The following is an 18,479-nucleotide window of genomic DNA, read 5'->3' as shown; positions in this document are numbered from 1 at the left end:
TTTTTTTTAAATAATATTTATTTAGGTTTTTGAGACAGAGTTTTACTCTGTCCCCCAAGCTGGAGTGCAGTGGCACAATCTCGGCTCACTGCAACCTCCACCTCCTGGGTTCAAGCACTTCTCATGCCTCAGCTTCCCCCAAGTAGCTGGGATTACAGGCGCCTGCCACCACGCCTGACTAATTTTTGTATTTCTAGTAGAGACGGGGTTTTGCTATGTTGATCAGGCTGGTCTCAAACTCCTGACCTCAGGTGATCTGCCGGCTTCAGCATCCCAAAGTGCTGGGATTACAGGCGTGAGCCACCGCGCCCAGCCGCATATATCCATATATTTTTTTAATATTTTAATATTTAATTTCTTACTAAGTTTTTTTTGGGCATTGGGGGAGATGGAGTCTCACTCTGTTGCCCAGGCTGGAGTCCAGCAGTGCGATCTTGGCTCACTGCAACCTCTGCCTCCTGGGTTCAAGTGATTCTCTTGCCTCAATAAGTGGGATTACAGGTGCTTGCCACCATGCCTGGCTACTCTTTGTATTTTTAGTAGGGATAGGGTTTCACCATGTTGGCAAGGCTCGTCTCGAACTCCTGACCTCAAGTGATCCACCTGCCTTGACCTGTCAGAGTACTGGGATTACAGGCATGAGCCACCGCGCCTGGCCAGGATGTATTATCTTTATAACAATCAGTTTTTTTTTTTTTGAGATGGAGTTTCACTCTTATTGCCTAGGCTGGAGTGCAATGGCTGGCTCTCGGCTCACCGCAACCTCCACCTCTCGGATTCAAGTGATTCTCCTGCCTAGGCCTCCCAAGTAGCTAGGATTACAGGCATGCGCCACCATGCCCAGCTAATTTTGTATTTTTAGTAGAGACGGGGTTTCTCCATGTTGGTCAGGCTGGTTTTGAACTCCTGACCTCAGGTGATCTGCCCACCTTGGCCTCCCAAAGTGCTGGGATTATAGGCGTGAGCCACTGCACCCAACCATAACAAAACGTTTTAAATGAAATAATTAAACTAAGGTGTGGGAGTAGTAACATGGAATTTCCATTTGAAGGGCAGACAGAGAGGAATGGGCTTTTAAAAGTACAATTCTAAGACCCTTGGAGTGGAGCTGACGACACACTCCTCAGGGTGTCAGTATTGCTTTTGTCCTGTTTCTGGCAGAGGTATGAAGGTTATTGAAAACCGGGCCTTAAAAGATGAAGAAAAGATGGAACTCCAGGAAATCCAACTCAAAGAAGCTAAGCACATTGCAGAAGAGGCAGATAGGAAGTATGAAGAGGTAAGTGACCTTCTGTTAGTCCCTCTCTTAGCCTTTTACAAAGAATAATGTGGTAAATGGCTCCTTTGCTTCACTAAGCTATACTGGGATCTTTTCCTATAGGTGGCTCGTAAGTTGGTGATCATTGAAGGAGACTTGGAACGCACAGAGGAACGAGCTGAGCTGGCAGAGTCGTAAGTATCTAGCTCCCCAAATCTTGTCATACCAATTTGTCCCTTCCCCTTTGGCTTGAGCACTAATATGAATAAATTAGCATTCCTTCAACCTTGTTAAACAGGGCCTAGGAAATGGGAGTCATCTATAGTGCTTTTTTAGGCCCAAGAATGGTTGTAGACTTCCTTATTCTCCTGGCTAGTGACAAGTGACAAAAGAGGCTTTCTTATTTTTTGTTGGTAGGTTTTACAAATTGAGAGCAAATAAGGACTAATACATGGTGAACAGTTAACTGGAAGATCCTACTGGGTCCTTCCACCTGGGGTGGAAGACATAAAGTGGCTATCCTGATTTAAGATCTGGTGTCTGGCTGGGTGTGCTCACACCTGTGCTCACACCTGTAGTCCCAGCTACTTAGGATGCCAAGGCAGGAGGATTGCTTGAACCCAGGAGTTGGAGGCCAGCCTGGGCATCATAGGGAGACCCTGTCCCTAAAACAAATAAATTAAAAAAAAATAAATCTGGTGTCTGTTTTTGCCACTTTGCCAATCTGCTGGGGAACCTTAGGGCAAGGGTAGATACTAACTGCTCCCCCGTTGGTACCTTCTCGGCCTTGATTAACAAAGTCAGTGCTGATGCATATATATTTGTGCTTCCCTCTTACATTCCCGTCTGCCAAACATAACATATCATGACCATAGTGGTGTTCTCTTCCCATTTTTTGAATTTTTTTTTTTTCATTTTGCTGCTTGTTTTCTTGCTGTGTTCCTTTTTGACCTTCCTCCCTCCCCACAACCTGGCTTGTGCCATCCCCATGACTATCACTAACAGCCGTTGCCGAGAGATGGATGAGCAGATTAGACTGATGGACCAGAACCTGAAGTGTCTGAGTGCTGCTGAAGAAAAGGTACTAACCATTAAACCCACAGCAAGGTTATATATATGGTGTGGTTTTGTTTTGTTTTGTTTTTGTTTTGCAGCTGCCTCTCCTCCACTTGATTTTGTTGAGTGCTGTCTCATCTCTTCATGGAATGCTCCATTCTTTTCCACTTACTTGGCATCTTTCATCTCTTCTTTCCTAGTTGCTTTACTGCCTCTCCGCAGGGTCTCCTTCCTTTGGGTGATTTGGGGGACTGTTTGGGTTGGGCATTTGTTCCCACCTCCACCCCAGGTAGCAGTTATGACTCATTCCTGGTAGTGGATTTCTCTCAAGTGCTTTATTAGTATTCAAACATTTTGAGCCCAGGAAGGTCTAGCTCCTGACACGTTCTATGGTAGAGGGAGGAGGGTTGATGCTTGCTCAGGTTACTTGGGAACATCTCTTCCCCAGTGTGCCTTCCAACTCTCTCTACATATAGGTTCAATTCACGTCTGTGTGTCTCTCTCCCTTTTTTTATTCTCTTCCTTTTCCCTTTTCCTCTCCTGTGGTATTTAAAATATTCACAGTAAGTGTTCTGAGCTGGAGGAGGAGCTGAAGAATGTCACCAACAACCTCAAGTCTCTTGAGGCTCAGGCGGAGAAGGTAGGGGCTGGTTTGTGAAAGTGACAGGCTTTGGGGCCTGGGCCCAGCCCTGCCCTTGATGAAAGACCTGGAGATGCCCATTCCATATATAATCCAGTGAGGCGTGTCCTCTTCCTACCTCCTTACCATGTATTCAGGTTCTGGGTTTAATGCTACTCTCTGTGCATTTTGATTGCTTTAATTAAAATAACTTCATGGTCTCAGGTTACTGGAGTCATGTACTCCTCAGGCTGATACTGCTCTGCTGAAAAGCAATAATCAGGGGCCTTAACAGGCTTTCTGGCAGACAGATGGGGGCAACAGACAGAATCAGCTCTGAGACCTAATGAGCAATCAAGACAGATGACTTCACTTTGCCATCATGTGGGTGTGTTTTAGTCATGTGACCTTGGGGTGCCACTACTCTTGCTCATTAAGTAAGGGAAAGGAAAAACACCTCCTTGGGTTGATCTGAATAATATCAAGGCTTAGATCCATCGTAAAAAGTCATGGAGAATTTTAACCTGAGGATCTCATGGCTCTACAGACAGATTTCTGGATTTCAAGGACTTATTTTCCAGAGCCAGGCCTTGCTCTTACTCTTGGACCATTCAGCACATTTAGTCCAAGAAGATATTCAGTGTAAGAGTTAAGTGTAGGGAGGGGGGTATTGCTTGTGTGACTGATTTCTACTCTGAAATTTTTAAATCTACTTACCTTACAGTACTCTCAAAAAGAAGACAAATATGAGGAAGAGATCAAGATTCTTACTGATAAACTCAAGGAGGTGAGCTGAGGGGATTATAGGGCAGGACCCAAAACATTTAGAGGTATATAAGACATTAATGTGGACTTAGACTGGCTGGTTTGGGTTCTGAAAGGTCCAGAAGTAGAAGGTGGAAGAAATATTGTTCTTCTTTGTCTTCATCTCTGATTCTGACTAATTTCATATTTCTCCTAGGCAGAGACCCGTGCTGAGTTTGCTGAGAGATCGGTAGCCAAGCTGGAAAAGACAATTGATGACTTGGAAGGTATGGAACCTTGAGTAGGGATTGAAATAGAGAAATGTAGAGGAAGACCTTGCCCATTAACTATTAATCTCTTTTTCTGTATACCAAAGGAAGTTGGTATGACTTGGCATGTATTAATACGTGCACTGTCCTATGCCACAGTTAGGCAAAGTGGGTCAAACCCTAGAATTGGTTTTTCGAATGTAATCTTTTCCTTTAAGAAGACTTCACCAAATAGTCTGCAATTTGTACCCTTCCCTTTGAGGAGAATGATAATGGCTGCATTTACCTCCAATTTAGTAGTCTTAAACCTTTAGTCTGTGGGTTTAAATGGAAGCCATGATTTCAGAAGGGCAAGGTGCAGGTCATTTCATGGCTACTTTCCACAGTTCTTTTCACCACTCAAGTTGTGGGGTATTTATCCAAGAAATGAAGTTGTGGAGTAACCACATCTGAACACTGACCACTGTCAGGAGCTTTCTAAATACTTTCTGTCCATGTAAGTTGGTAACTGCCATCCACCCTGACAAGGGGACGTACTCTTTGCTTTGAGAACTCTGATGTATGCTCCTTTGGTACGTTCTCTTGGCAGAGTTGCAGGGGCAGCCTGTGGAGCAGAGGGGCCACTAATAGGGCTCACATTTTATATGTAGAGAAGTGTCTGAATATGGATGTATACTGTTTCCCTTTGCTATTTTTGTTCAATTAAGTGTTACCACTGCTAGGAATTGGGTACCTGAATGGGAGTGGTATCCTCTTGAGTGCTTTTGGTAATAGGAATTTCTAGTTATGACTGTGCCCTGGTTCTCAGCCCTTGCTGCAGTCGATCAGGAGTATCAAGAAAGGCAGTTGGTCATAGGAGAGAGTAGATCTGAAAATGTCCAGTCATGGTTGCCAGAGTAGATGTTTTCCTAACTGTGGTATTAGCCCCACAGTCACACTTTCCTAATTTCTAATGATTCCCTCTCTTCATCTGCTTCTGAAATCTTTCACTCTGTCCCCTCATTCCTCCCTGTGGTTCCTGTGCCTGTCCAGATGAGCTCTATGCCCAGAAACTGAAGTACAAGGCCATTAGCGAGGAACTGGACCACGCCCTCAATGACATGACCTCTATGTAACTATCTGACAGCAGAGTGGGGCTGGGATCTTGGCTTGTGGGTGGATGGGGGTACAAGCTATGCATAGAGGTGTGCTTTGTTTTTATCCTTTGGAAACTATAATCTCCACCCTTATCTTTGAAACATTGGTGCTGGTTATTTGGCAAAAGCTCTGGAGGCATGGCCGGGCGCGGTGGCTCACGCCTGTAATCCCAGCACTTTGGGAGGCTCAGGCGGGTGGATCACTTAAGGTCAGGAGTTGGAGACCAGCCTGGCCAATATGGTGAAACCCCGTCTCTACTAAAAGTATAAAAATTAGCCAGGTGTGATGGCAGTGCGCCTGTAATCCCAGCTACTCAGGAGGCCGAGCCAGGAGAATTGCTTGAACCTGGGAGGCAGAGGTTGCAGTGAGCCAAGATCGTGCCACTGCACTCCAGCCTGGGCAACAGAATGAGACCCCATCTCAAAAAAAACAACAAAACAAACAAAAAAAACATTAAAGGCCGGGCATAGTGGCTCACACCTGTAGTCCCAGCATTTTGGGAGGCCGAGGTGGGCGGATGACTTGAGGCCAGGAGTTCAAGACCAGCCTGGCCAACATGGCGAAACCCTGTCTCTACTAAAAAATATTTTAAAAAGTTAGCCGGCTTGGTGGCGCACATCTATAATCCCAGCTACTTGGGAGGCTAAGGCAGGAGAATCGCTTGAAACCAGGAGATAGAGGTTGCAGTGAGCCGAGATGATGCCACTGCACTCCAGTCTGGGTTAAAGAGTAAAACTGTCTAAGAAAAAAAAGCTCTGGAGGCAATTAATCTTGGATAAGAAGGAGAACCCTGACTGACTTGTAATTTTTATGTTTTGTATTCATAGTTTCTTCATTACACTGTGATTTTTCTATTTGCTTCTCAAATTTAGTCTTCTCAGAAGGAATACTGCTAGAGGTAGAATCCATACAACTAAGGAAATAGGGCCCACAGAGCCAGGGACTTGGGCCCTGACACATTAAAATAAAATTCAGGCCTCCTGGGTGTGTTTAATTGGTTCCCTGATATTAAAGTTCAGGGAACTACCCAAGATGGGAAATACCAAATTCACCTAAGAATTGAGCTGAGTCCCAGAAGCAAGCCAAGTGATAAACAGCACCAAAGCGAGTTGTTGGGACTTCATCTGTTTGCTGTGGATCCCTGATCCTTGATGCTAATCTGCCTCTTTCTATCTTTCCCACTAACCCTGAAAAGAAGCCACATTTCTCAGGCTGAAGTGTCTTGGCTCTCTTTTATTATTCCTGCTGCCACCTCTTCCTTTTTTTCCTCTTCCTTTCTCCCAATTTGCTATCTAGATTGATGCTAGTCCTTCTCACCTAGAGTATCCTTACTTTTTCATGCAGATAATTATCACCGTTTCTGCTCTGTTCTGGATCTGCCCCCTTTACTCCTCGGGGAACCCAACGCCCCACTCTCGCTCTGGATTCCATTTGGGTCAGCCTGGCTGGTCCCCAAGGCATTAGGATGGGGGGACACAAAGCAACTTATGTATTTTCTTCCACCCCCACCCCAGATTAAAATGTTAAGCTGCTGGAAACCTCATGCCACCCTGCATTTGTGTCATTGACAAAGCTGCTGCTGTCCCTAAGAAGGAGCCTTGGGGGTGTGATGTGGGGAAGAGCTATCGTAGGCTCCCCCTCCTCTGACTTATATAATCAAAGCCACTTTTGTGTGTGTCTATTTTTTCTTGACATTTAAACTCAGCTGATCTGATTCTACCAGAGTGATGGATTTAGTACAGGTTCCTCAGGATAGTAATTTTAGTTACACTCCTCAAGCTGAACAAGATTAAATTCCTTATTTCTAGGTTCTTAAATCATCCTGCCTGCAGTGTTTCCATTCTCCCTTCAGGTCTTCCTCCTTTGGTGTGATGTTATTGAGAAGCCATTGAAGTGACTCTCAATACACATTCTGTACCCTTTTACTTATGGTTCAAATGGTGCATCCTCAGAACACCCAGTGAACCCAATATATTATTGCTAAGATTGACTATGTCAACCCCAGTCACAGAAAACTACACAAAGGATAGAATTCTCGACAGTTTTACTTTTTCTTCTTTAAACCTTTCTTACATATTTGAGACTCGCTACCATTTGTCTGCTAGTGTGTGACTAGTGGGATATAAGTGATAAATTATTATTGGGAAAACTAAAATGGCCAATCATGCATATTTCAAATAATGTGCATATGAGGCCAATGATTTATTACATACATAAATTTCTGCTAGTAAAATTTCCCTTGGTTCATATTGTGGAATTAAATATCAACATTTTAGAAATTCCCATTACAGGCTGGGTGAGGTAGCTCGTGCCTGTAATCTCAGCACTTTGGGAGGCTGGGGCGGGTGGATCACCTGAGGTCATGAGTTCGAGACCAGCCTGGCCAACATCGTGAAACCCCATCTCTACTAAAAATACAAAAATTATCTGGGCTTGGTGGTGGGTGCCTGTAATCCCAGCTACTCCGGAGGCTGAGGCAGGAGAATCGCTTGCACCTGGGAGGGGAGGTTGCAGTGAGCCAAGATCGTGCCACTGCATTCCAGCCTGGGCGACAGAGTGAGACTCCATCTCAAAAAAAAGGAATTCCCATTCCAATTTACACAGCAGAGATTTCTTAGTAGTATAGTGAATTATATTAACCCAAGCACCTAAATGTTGTTCACTTAGTACTTTAGTTTCCCAGCAGGGTATGTATTTAAAATTTGCTTTTCTTTTAGCTGGGTGCAATGGCACGTGCCTGTAGTACCTGTAGCTACTTGGGAGACTGAGGCAGGAGGATTGCTTGAGCCCAGGAGTTCTCACTGTAGTGTGCTATGCAGGTCAGGTGTCCTTACTAAATTTGGCATCAGTATGGTGACCTCCTGGGAGTGGAGAACAACAAGGTTGCCTAAGAAGGGGTGAACTGGCCCAGGTCAGAAATGGAACAGGTCAAAATTCCTGTGCTGGTCAGTCGTGGGACTGCACCTGTAAATAGCCACTGTAGTACTCCAGCCTGGGCAACACAGCGAGATTCCATCTGTTAAAATTACTTTTGCTTTTCTTTTAAACAAGTATAATCAGGCAAGGAAGTTTTCCTTAATCTAAAACTTTAAGTCTCATATCAAATTCAGGTTTCTTTTTGTGCATTCCATTTCTTACTGCTGCATAGCCTTTGAGATTAAGGTTCAGATTCATTTATTCAGCTGACACTTCCTGGTATCTTCTAGGTATAGGATATTAAGATGGAGACAGAAATAAAGATGGAGGCACCATTCCTACTCTCAAGTTGCTTAGAATCTACTAGGAGAGAGAACATACATAAAGCTACAGATACTGTGTGATGAGTGCCACAAATAATAGTGTTATGGGAGTTGAGTAGAGGGGAAGAGATTGATCCTAGTGGGGATGAATTAGAAAAAGTCATGGAAGAAGGCATGTAATAGGTACTTCATAAACATGTTAAAACTTTTTTTTTTTTTTTTTTTTTTTGGGAGATAGAGTTTGAGTCTTGTCACCTAGGCTGGAGTTCAGTGGCATGATCTTGGCTCACTGCAACCTCTGCCTCCCGGGTTCAAGCAGTTCTCCCACCTCAGCTTCCTGAGTAGCTGGGATTACAAGCGCCTGTCACCACACCCAGCTAATTTTTGTATGATTAGTAGAGGTGAGGTTTCACCATGTTGGCCAGGCTGGTCTCAAACTCCTGACCTCAAGTGATCCACCCACGTCAGCCTCCCAAAGTGCTGGAATTACAAGCGTGAGCCACTGTGCCCGACCAACATGTTAAACTTGCATATTCATTTTTATTGGGTTCCAAAAGTGGATTTTTGATAAGCAGAGTTGGGTCATGGGATAGTGAATATTGAGCATTCCATTTATTTATTTATTTATTTTTCTCTTTTTAAGATGGAGTCTCGCTCTGTTGCCCAGGCTGGATGGAGTGCAGTGGTGAGATCTTGGCTCACTGCAACCTCCGCCTCCTGAGTTCAAGCGATTCTCCTGCCTCAGCTTCCCGAGTAGCTGTGATTACAGGTACCCGCCACCATGCCCAACTGATTTTTGTATTTTTATTAAGGATGGGGTTTCAGCATGTTGGCCAGGCTGGTTGTGAACTCCTGACCTCAAGTGATCTGCCCGCCTCAGCCTCCCAAAGTGTTGGGATTACAGGCATGAGCCACTATACCTGGCCTGAGCATTCCATTTAAAGAGAAACAAAATAATAAAGGCATTGATAGAGATGAGAAGGCCACAATAGCTATAAAGTTAGATTTAGACAGAGTAGGGGACAGGGTTGTGTGTTAAAATCAGGCTGAGGAGTTATCATTTTACTTGGGAGGTAATGGGGATGCCACTAGAGATTTTGAACAGGAATATGCTGTGATCCGAATAGCATATAAGAAGAGTTAATTTGGTAACGAATTTGCAGATTAACAAAGTGATTCACTAACATGGTGTTTCCCACATTTCAGCCATTAACATTACCATTTTTGATGGCTTTTTCTATATCCATTGCTGCCTACATTGAGTAGATCAGATTTACTCATTTCCAAATTTATTTTATTCTTTTGTTTGTTTTTTTGAGACAGAGTCTCACTCTGTCTCCCAGGCTGGAGCGCAGTGGCGCAATCTCGGCTCACTGCAAGCTCCGCCTCCCGGGTTCATGGCATTCTCCTGCCTCAGCCTCCCGAGCAGCTGGGACTACAGGTGCCTGCCACCTCGCCTGGCTAGTTTTTTTTTTTTTTTTGTATTTTTTAGTAGATGGGGTTTCACCGTGTTAGCCAGGATGGTCTCGATCTCCTGACCTCGTGATCCGCCCGTCTCGGCCTCCCAAAGTGCTGGAATTACAGGCTTGAGCCACTGAGCCTGGCATTTTATTCTTACTTGACACAACTCTATCTTAAAATTAAAGGTTTGATACGTTAGTGTTTTTTCCTAATCACATTAAAGTAACTATAGCAGTGAATGTACCACACTTTGGAAAAAATTGGGTTAGGTTAATTCCGTTTTCTAGGAGAGAATAATCAGGGTCTGAGCTACAGTAGTGGCAGGAGAGATTGCGCTAAATAAAGACAGGCATTGTGAAAGGCCTGGCCACTTGATGTGAGGAGGAAAAGACAAGGATGACTGGGTTTTAGAGTAGGAAAATGAACCAGGTACAGGCTCATGCCTGTAATCTCAGCATTTTGGGAGGCTGAGGTGAGAAGATTCCTTGAGTCCAGGAGTTCAAGACCAGCCTGGCAATAAAGTGAGACCCTGTCTCTACAAAATATTGTAAAAACTTAGCCAGACATGGTGGTGTGTGCCTGTAGTCTTATCTACCTGGAGGACTGAAGCCAGAGGATCCTTTGAGCCCAGGAGTCTGAGGCTGCAGTGAGCTGTGATCATACTGCTGCTCTCCATCCTGGGTGACAGAATGAGACCTCCCAAAAAAAGAGAGTAGGAAAATGGTGGGGTTAAAGATGTAAGGAGATCATGTTGTCCTGGTTTGGGGAGCTGGGGGAAGGATAAGAAGATACGGCTGACAATTTGGCAGGTATCTGGGTGAAAACAAAATTCTAGGGTTTGAGGCAGAGAGGTTGACATAAGAGAGTTGGGAATCCATATGGGGTACAGGTAGTTTATGCCATGGAGGTAAATTAGAACCATAAAGGACAACTGCAAATATAAAAAAAAGAATTAAACAGTGAGGAAAATGTTATGTAAGAGGAGGAGCCAAATGGAACTGATTGGAGGGAAAAAAGATGGATGAGTAGTTCTTTAAAAAGTTCTGGGTTGGATCATTTCTAGTGGTTCTTCAACAGAGAGGCTGAGAAGGAAGATAACTGAAAATGGGACATTCACTGATACTTTAGTAATTTGAGGGTACATTTTGAGTGTTAAGAAGTCAAGAGGAGGAGTCATTTTCAGGGGCAAAAGAGTGTATTGGTAGGGAGAAGATTATATAGGCAATATAGTTTACTTTAGAGCAGTGTTTTCCAGCAGAACTTTTGGTAATGATGTCTGGTACATAAGCCACATGTGGCACTCAAAACGTGGCTAGTGTGGCTAAGGGGCTAAAATTTAATTGTATTTCATTGTAGTTCATTTAAATTTAATTAGCTACATGTGGCTAGTGGCTATTATATTGGAAAACACATTTCTAAATATTTAGATTCTGGGCAGAAGAAGTTGGCTTTGATATGAAGAAAGGCTTCTTAGAAAGGAAGGAAGTAGACCTGGTGTGGTGGCTCACGCTTGGAATCCCAACACTTTGGGAGGCTGAGGCGGGCGGATCACAAGGTCAGGAGATCAAGACCATCCTGGCCAACATGGTGAAAACCTGTCTCTACTAAAAATACAAAAATGGCTGGGTGTGGTGGTGCGTGCCTGTAGTCCCAACTACTTGAGAGGCTGAGGAAGGAGAAAAAAAAAAAAAGAAGGAGGAAATAAGAGAGAGAGAATGGGAGAAAAGTAAGATCTCTGATCTATGGTATCTCCTGTTTTCCCTGTGGTATGACTAGTGTGAGCAAGGATAGAGACCCACAAGCTGGGGTGGCAAAGTGAACAATGAAGTACTATGTAGTTAGTGCTAATGCTAAATTCATTCCTTTGTTTAAAGCTTAATATCCTTGCAGAAGCTATCCTGTTTTACTTGAGCCTGGACTAGTATTGGGATGAAGTCAAGCATCAGAGTAAAACATTTGTCCCCTTAATGTTACCCCCTCCTCTTAATTTCTAAGAACCACAGGCCCATTTTGCCCTTGCTTGTTACCATCATTGAGATGAGGAATAAGGTGTGGTAACCCCATGTTATCTGATAGGTGCAACTGACTTATTCTGTTGGGCGGCTTTATCTTATCCCCAACCAAAGCTATTCCTTTCAATGTGGCATTGGTTGAATACTATCCAGCTCCATGAGTTTTTTTGTTTGTTTGTTTGTTTTCTTGAGATGGAATCTCGCTCTGTCACCCAGGCTGGAGTGCCATGGCACAATCTCTGCAACTTCCACCTCCCAGGTTCAAGCGATTCTCCTGCCTCAGCCTCCCGAGTAGCTGGGATTACAGGCACGCACCAGCATACCTGTCTAATTTTTATATTTTTGTGGAGATGGGGTTTCACGTGTTGGCCAGGCTGGTCTTGAACACCTGACCTCAAATGATCTGCCCGCCTCAGCCTCCCAAAGTGCTGGGATTACAGGCGTGAGCTACCATGCCCGGCCTTTTTTTTTTTTTTTTCTTTTCCTTTTTTTTTTTTTTTGAGATGGAGTCTCGCTCTGTCGCCCAGGCTGGAGTGCAGTGGCCGGATCTCAGCTCACTGCAAGCTCTGCCTCCCGGGTTTATGCCATTCTCCTGCCTCAGCCTCCGGAGTAGCTGGGACTACAGGCGCCCGCCACCACACCCGGCTAGTTTTTTGTATTTTTTTTAGTAGAGACGGGGTTTCACCGTGTTAGCCAGGATGGTCTTGATCTCCTGACCTCGTGATCCGCCCGTCTCAGCCTCCCAAAGTGCTGGGATTACAGACTTGAGCCACTGCGCCCGGCCAGGGGACTGTTTCTTTTTTTTTTTTTTTGAGATGGAGTCTCACTCTGTCGCCCAGGCTGGAGTGCAGTGGCCGGATCTCAGCTCACTGCAAGCTCTGCCTCCCGGGTTTATGCCATTCTCCTGCCTCAGCCTCCCGAGTAGCTGGGACTACAGGCGCCCGCCACCACACCCGGCTAGTTTTTTGTATTTTTTTTAGTAGAGACGGGGTTTCACCGTGTTAGCCAGGATGGTCTTGATCTCCTGACCTCGTGATCCGCCCGTCTCAGCCTCCCAAAGTGCTGGGATTACAGGCTTGAGCCACCGTGTCCGGCCAGGGGGCTGTTTCTTAATTAGGTATAGCAACTTTAACTAAGGAGCTAGTACTAATCTTAATTTTTAATAACTAGAGATAGCAGAGTTAGAAGCTAAGTTCAAAGTGAGAGAACAGCTGCATTTGTCTTTCTGACCTCATGCAATTCCTGGGGAACTCTGTGTTCTGGGATTTAGTCAGGCAATAAAGTGCTCCCACTCCTTCTCTGTCTCTTTATTTCTTCCCTAAATGGAACAGAACTCTCATTGACCAGGCTGCTTTGAGGGATGAAGATCCTGGTAACACTGCTGAGTGTGGCGGCTCATGCCTGTTCCCAGCACTTTGGGAGGTGGGCAGATCACCTGAGGTCAGGAATTCAAGACCAGCCTGGCCAACATGGTGAAACCCCATCTCTACTAAAAAAAAAATACAAAAATTACCTGGGTGTGGTGGCAAGCACCTGTAATCCCAGCTGCTCAGGAGACTGAGACAGGAGAATTGCTTGAACCTGGGAGGCGGAGGTTGCAGTGAGCCAAAATCACACCTTTGCACTCCAACCTGGGCAACAAGAGTGAAACTCCGTCTCAAAAAAAAAAAAAAAGGATCTTGATAACTTCCTTCTTTCCCAAGTGAGAATCACACAAACTAACTTGGTTATAGGTATTATCTAAGTTCAGGCTGTTCATGAGATTTTTATGTAATGTAACATCACAGGAAGTTTGAGAGATTAGTTCACAAATTTCAACACCTGTTATTTTGACAAGGATGCCCCAGTGAATAAGGCTGGTCCAATCCCAGGCCTCATGAAGCTTATACACTGTTAATACAGTTTTGAGTATCCCTTATTCAAAATGCTTGGAGCCAGAAGTGTTTCAGATTTTTGCTTTTTTTTTTTTTTTTTAAATATTTGTATACCAGTTGAACATCCTAAATTCGAAAATCAGAAATTTATACCAGGCATGGTGTTGCACACCTATAGTTCCTGCTACTCAGGAGACTGAAGCAGGAGGTTTGCTTGAGCCCTAGGAGTTCAGGGCTGTTGTGCACTATGATTAGGTCTGTGAAGAGTCACCACACTCTAGCCTGGACAACATAGTAAGACCCTGTCTCTAATATATATATATACACACACACACACACACACACATACACACACACACACCCATGTGTGTATGTAAAATCCAAAATACTCCAATGAGCATTTTCTTTGAGCATCATGTTGGCATTCAAGTAGTTTCAGATTTTGGAGCATTTTGGATTTTGGACTTTCAGATTTGGGTTCTTAGCCTGTATAGTGTTTCTCAATGGTGAATGTTTGTCATTTAGAGTAGGACAGTTCTGTTGATGTACAGAACAATCCTGTGTATTGCTGTCCCCTGCCCAACAGATACCTGTATGGGCCTTCTAGTCATTGTGATATCAAAACCTCCTACACATACTCCAAATCTCCCCTCAGAGAGAAGAGTACACAATACCACTCCTATTGAGAACCATTGGTTTAATGGGAAGTGCAACTTTTAAAGGTTCAGCCTGATTCTGCTCTTTAATACAGCTGTTATTTTTAGTCATTCTCCCAGGCTTTTTATACATGTATGCTTTCTGTTTTGATAGTGTACATAAAGTGGCAAGTATTACTGGTACCATACTGGTCTCTAGCTTCCTGGTCAATCTGGGGAAAGCCTCAGCCCAGAAGGCAGGGTGCCTGAGCAATGCTCACATATGCAGATGATTTTAGGACAGAAAAGTATCTTTTTCATATTGAGGTCCTGAGACCATTTTGAAACGGGCTGTAAAATATAGGGAGAAACTTAATTATGAATTTCAGAGGTTGATGCTAGGAGTATACCAGGAAGAGTTCGGTTTTCCTGTCCCCAAACTTGTATTATCCCTGTGCTAGTCAGATGGATTTGAATCTTCCATATCCCACTATCTCTTTAAAGTGTGCTTCAAATAGAAAATCCAGATAAACTCATTAGATTTGAGCACTTTTCTGCTTGTATCAGGAATGCTTGCTAAATTGTCCTTTAGCCTGACTTTGTGAAAAAAAGGAAACAACTTACTAGTAGCTTAAATAAATACGGGATTTGTTTTTTAATCACATGTATCTAGCCATGAGCAACTGTGGCCTGTTGTAGCTGGGCTTTCTGTGATTCTCTTGGTCTTTTCTCTTAAGATTGAAATATGCAACTCTAGTCATCACATCCATGTTGAAGGCAAGAGGGAAAGCTAAAGTTTTCCCAGAAGCCCCCAGCAGATTATCTTTCTACATCTTATTGGTTAAAACTGGATCATATGATCACCCCTAGCTGCAAGGGAGGCTGAAAAACAACAGGATAGTCTTGATTAACTTATAACCAGTAATTTGCCTTCCCTGGGACTAGGCACACTATTTGTTGACTCTGACAGGTTTGGGGTTCTTTTAAAGAAGAAGAAGAAGAAATTGAATATTTATTGACTAGTCCTCTGAAATGGTTCTGTCTCACAATATCTGTAACAAGAAGCATTAGAAAGTATAGGAGTGAATGAGTGTGGGGATATTTATCCCAGTCTACCATTTATAATGCTGTTTTGAATGTTTTCACAGAAAAATGTTCAGCTGTTCACTTCCGTTCCTTTCAAACCCTGATTATTGTGAACACATTTCTTTGAAGCCAACTATATTCCTTCCTTTGCCATTTCCCTTGTTTCAGTTTCTCAACCCAGGGAATAAATACTGTGAAGGAAATATTTTTTCTCCCTCAAAATGTTGTCCTACCAACTCGTCAGTCTGAATTTCCTCTGTTGGTCTTTCCACCAACTGACTGACTCCTATTGCCCTCTATCTGAATCCTCCTTGCATCCACCCTGCCTTACAGACGCATGTTATATATACCAGCTAGTTGAAAGACTCATAATTTACATCTGATACTCTACTAACTTTCCCTTTTTCTCTTTCTCCTCCTCTTTTCCTCTCCTTTTCTTGTGTTCCCCTCCTCTCCGTTGCTGCTGCAGAGCGTCTCTACAGCCAACTTGAGCGAAACCGCCTGCTTTCTAATGAGCTGAAGCTAACGCTGCATGATCTGTGTGACTGATGGGCAGGGCTCACTGATGCCCATTAAACTGAGCTTACTGCTCACACCACTGACCTGGACCCCAACAAAAAGCTGATTGTCTTTTTAAAAGTTATTATTTTGCCCTGAGCAAATTGCATTTTAATTGGGGCAGTTAGAATGTTGAAATCAACAGCATTGTTAAGTTGACCATTGTGAAGTTTTTGTCCTTTTAGAAGAGATTATGGGTGAAGAAGGGAGGGGCCTGAGATATTATAGTGAGAAAACTTGTGAGAATTTTGTTTTCCACCCTTATTTGCTGCTCTTTCACTTGTGCACTGACTGTAGGATATGTTCCCTTGCATGGATATTTCTAACAATAAAAGGACTGTCTTGACAAGTTGTTGTAACTGCTTCATCTGCAGGCCCAGGGATGGGTCCTTCTGACTGGGTGGAAAAAAGGGAAGTGAAAGAAAAGTTGTGGGATAGGAATATGGGTCTGTGTTGCCATCACCTTCTCTGAGTTGAAGATTTGAGTATTTTCCTCACCTCTTTAGAGCAGTCAGAGTGGTTTGATTGCTAGACAGATTAGATTCTCCTTAATGCTCAGCTACTGATTTTCTTCCTGACATTTTCCCCTTTGCTTCCTTTTTCTGGTTTTATGTTTAATTTCAAGTAACTGTCACAAGCTAGTTCTGTTCAGTAGCTCTGCAGCAATCTCAAGGTTTGCTTACAACTACTTGTTTCAGTAGTATGCTTGGCTTTGTTTTCTTTAGAGGTTATTTGACTTAACTGTGAGCGCCCTTTTATTTATCCCAGCAGTTACTACTTTGGCCTCTACTTTTTCGAAAAAACATGTAGTGCATGAGGATCTTCCTGTGCTCTTTATAATCTGAGATTCTGATGTTTCTGTTGTTTGCAATGTTCAAACTCCAGTGAACCATTTCAAGAGGGTATTGTTATGTGGGCAAAACCTGGAAAAGTGGATGGCTGATGCTTAAGGCTTGCTCTTTCATTGACTGAAAGCTGAAAGTGTTGGTTGGGTGTGGGAGGGAGAGGAAATGGCTGATAAGGGCCCTAACTCCCTCACCCAGGAAGTGCAGCAACACCTACAACTTCAGTAGGCAAGCCAAAGGCCCTACAAAACCGGGTGATGTAATAGCTCACTTCTGTGGCTGAGAAAGCAGCTGCTTTATTAGTCCGCAGCTTTTCTGCAACAGGAGCAAGTCTCAAAAGAGCAGGTGGACCTTGAAATTTACTTCTGGTTTTTGTAACTTCTCTCCTTTACCCCCAATAGATAAACTGAAATGCACCAAAGAGGAGCACCTCTGTACACAAAGGATGCTGGACCAGACTCTGCTTGACCTGAATGAGATGTAGAACGCCCCAGTCCCGCCCTGCTGCTGCTCCTCCCTCTGACCCAGACTCCGCCTGAGGCCAGCCTGCCGGAAGCTGACCTTTAACTGAGGGCTGATCTTTAACTGGAAGGCTGCTTTCTCCTTTCGCTGCCCCCTCCTTCCCTGTGTCTTTTTCGCCAAACTGTCTCTGCCTCTTCCCGGACATTCCAGCTGGGCTAGAGGCTGAGCACCTTTGGAAACAACATTTAAGGGAATGTGAGCACAATGCATAATGTCTTTAAAAAGCATGTTGTGATGTACACATTTTGTAATTACCTTTTTGTTGTTTTGTAGCAAACATTTGTAAAACATTCCAAATAATTCCACAGCCCTGAAGCAGCAATCGAATCCCTTTCTCACTTTTGGAAGGTGACTTTTCACCTTAGTGCATATTCCCTTCTCCATAGAGGAGAGGAAAAGGTATAGGCCTGCCTTACTGAGAGCCAAACAGAGCCCAGGGAGACTCCACTATGGGAAACCTCATTGCTCTGTACAAAGTACTAGCTAAACCAGAAAGGTGATTCCAGGAGGAGTTAGCCAAACAACAAAAACAAAAGAATGTGCTGTTCAAGTTTTCAGCTTTAAGATATCTTTGGATAATGTTATTTCTATTTTTATTTTTTTTTCATTAGAAGTGACCAAATTAAGATGGTAAGACCTCTGAGACCAAAATTTTGTCCCATCTCTACCCCCTCCCAACTGCTTAACAGAATGGATCATGTCCCCCTTACGTTGAGGTGACCACTTAATTGCTTTCCTGCCTCCTTGAAAGAAAGAAAGAAGATTGTGTTTTTGCCACTGATTTAGCCATGTGAAACTCATCTCATTACCCTTTTCTGGGTTTGAAGCTGCTGTCTCTAGAAGTGCCATCTCATTGTGCTTTGTATCAGTCAGTGCTGGAGAAATCTTGAATAGCTTATGTACAAAACTTTTTAAATTTTATATTATTTTGAAACTTTGCTTCTTTGGGTTTGTGGCACCCTGGCCACCCCATCTGGCTGTGACAGCCTCTGCAGTCTGTGGGCTGGCAGTTTGTTGATCTTTTAAAATTTCTTTCCCTACCCAGTCCCCATTTTCTGGTAAGGTTTCTAGGAGGTCTGTTTAGGTGTACATCCTGCAGCTTATTGGCTTAAAATGTTACTCTCTGATGTGGTCTCCTTGGGGCCGATTGGGAGAAAGAGAAAT

General features: G+C 43.7%; 1 protein-coding gene across 12 annotated transcripts in view; it reads left to right on the top strand.

The window, feature by feature from the left end:
• The window catches only part of TPM3 (tropomyosin 3), a 37,614-nt gene extending 19,379 nt beyond the window's left edge, over positions 1–18,235 (top strand). For 3 of the 12 annotated variants that reach the window (XM_011928187.1, XM_011928189.1, XM_011928197.1), the window contains 6 exons: positions 1,162–1,279; positions 1,382–1,452; positions 2,264–2,339; positions 3,658–3,720; positions 3,895–3,964; positions 17,195–18,075. In XM_011928187.1, the coding sequence (XP_011783577.1) occupies positions 1,162–1,279; positions 1,382–1,452; positions 2,264–2,339; positions 3,658–3,720; positions 3,895–3,964; positions 17,195–17,277 (481 nt within the window). In that variant the 3' untranslated portion in view covers positions 17,278–18,075. Of the gene's footprint in view, positions 1–1,161; positions 1,280–1,381; positions 1,453–2,263; positions 2,340–2,878; positions 2,955–3,657; positions 3,721–3,894; positions 3,965–4,978; positions 5,062–6,427; positions 6,745–15,859 lie in introns of those variants that run through there. The other 9 variants (XM_011928193.1, XM_011928198.1, XM_011928190.1 and 6 more) reach the window with 8 other exon arrangements.
• The last annotated feature ends 244 nt before the right edge of the window (positions 18,236–18,479 follow it).

The sequence above is a fragment of the Colobus angolensis genome, unplaced genomic scaffold (assembly GCF_000951035.1).
Source record: "Colobus angolensis palliatus isolate OR3802 unplaced genomic scaffold, Cang.pa_1.0 Scaffold77, whole genome shotgun sequence".
NCBI lineage: Eukaryota > Metazoa > Chordata > Mammalia > Primates > Cercopithecidae > Colobus > Colobus angolensis.
Note: the sequence above shows the minus strand (reverse complement) of the source record. Positions and strands in the feature narration are given on the sequence as shown.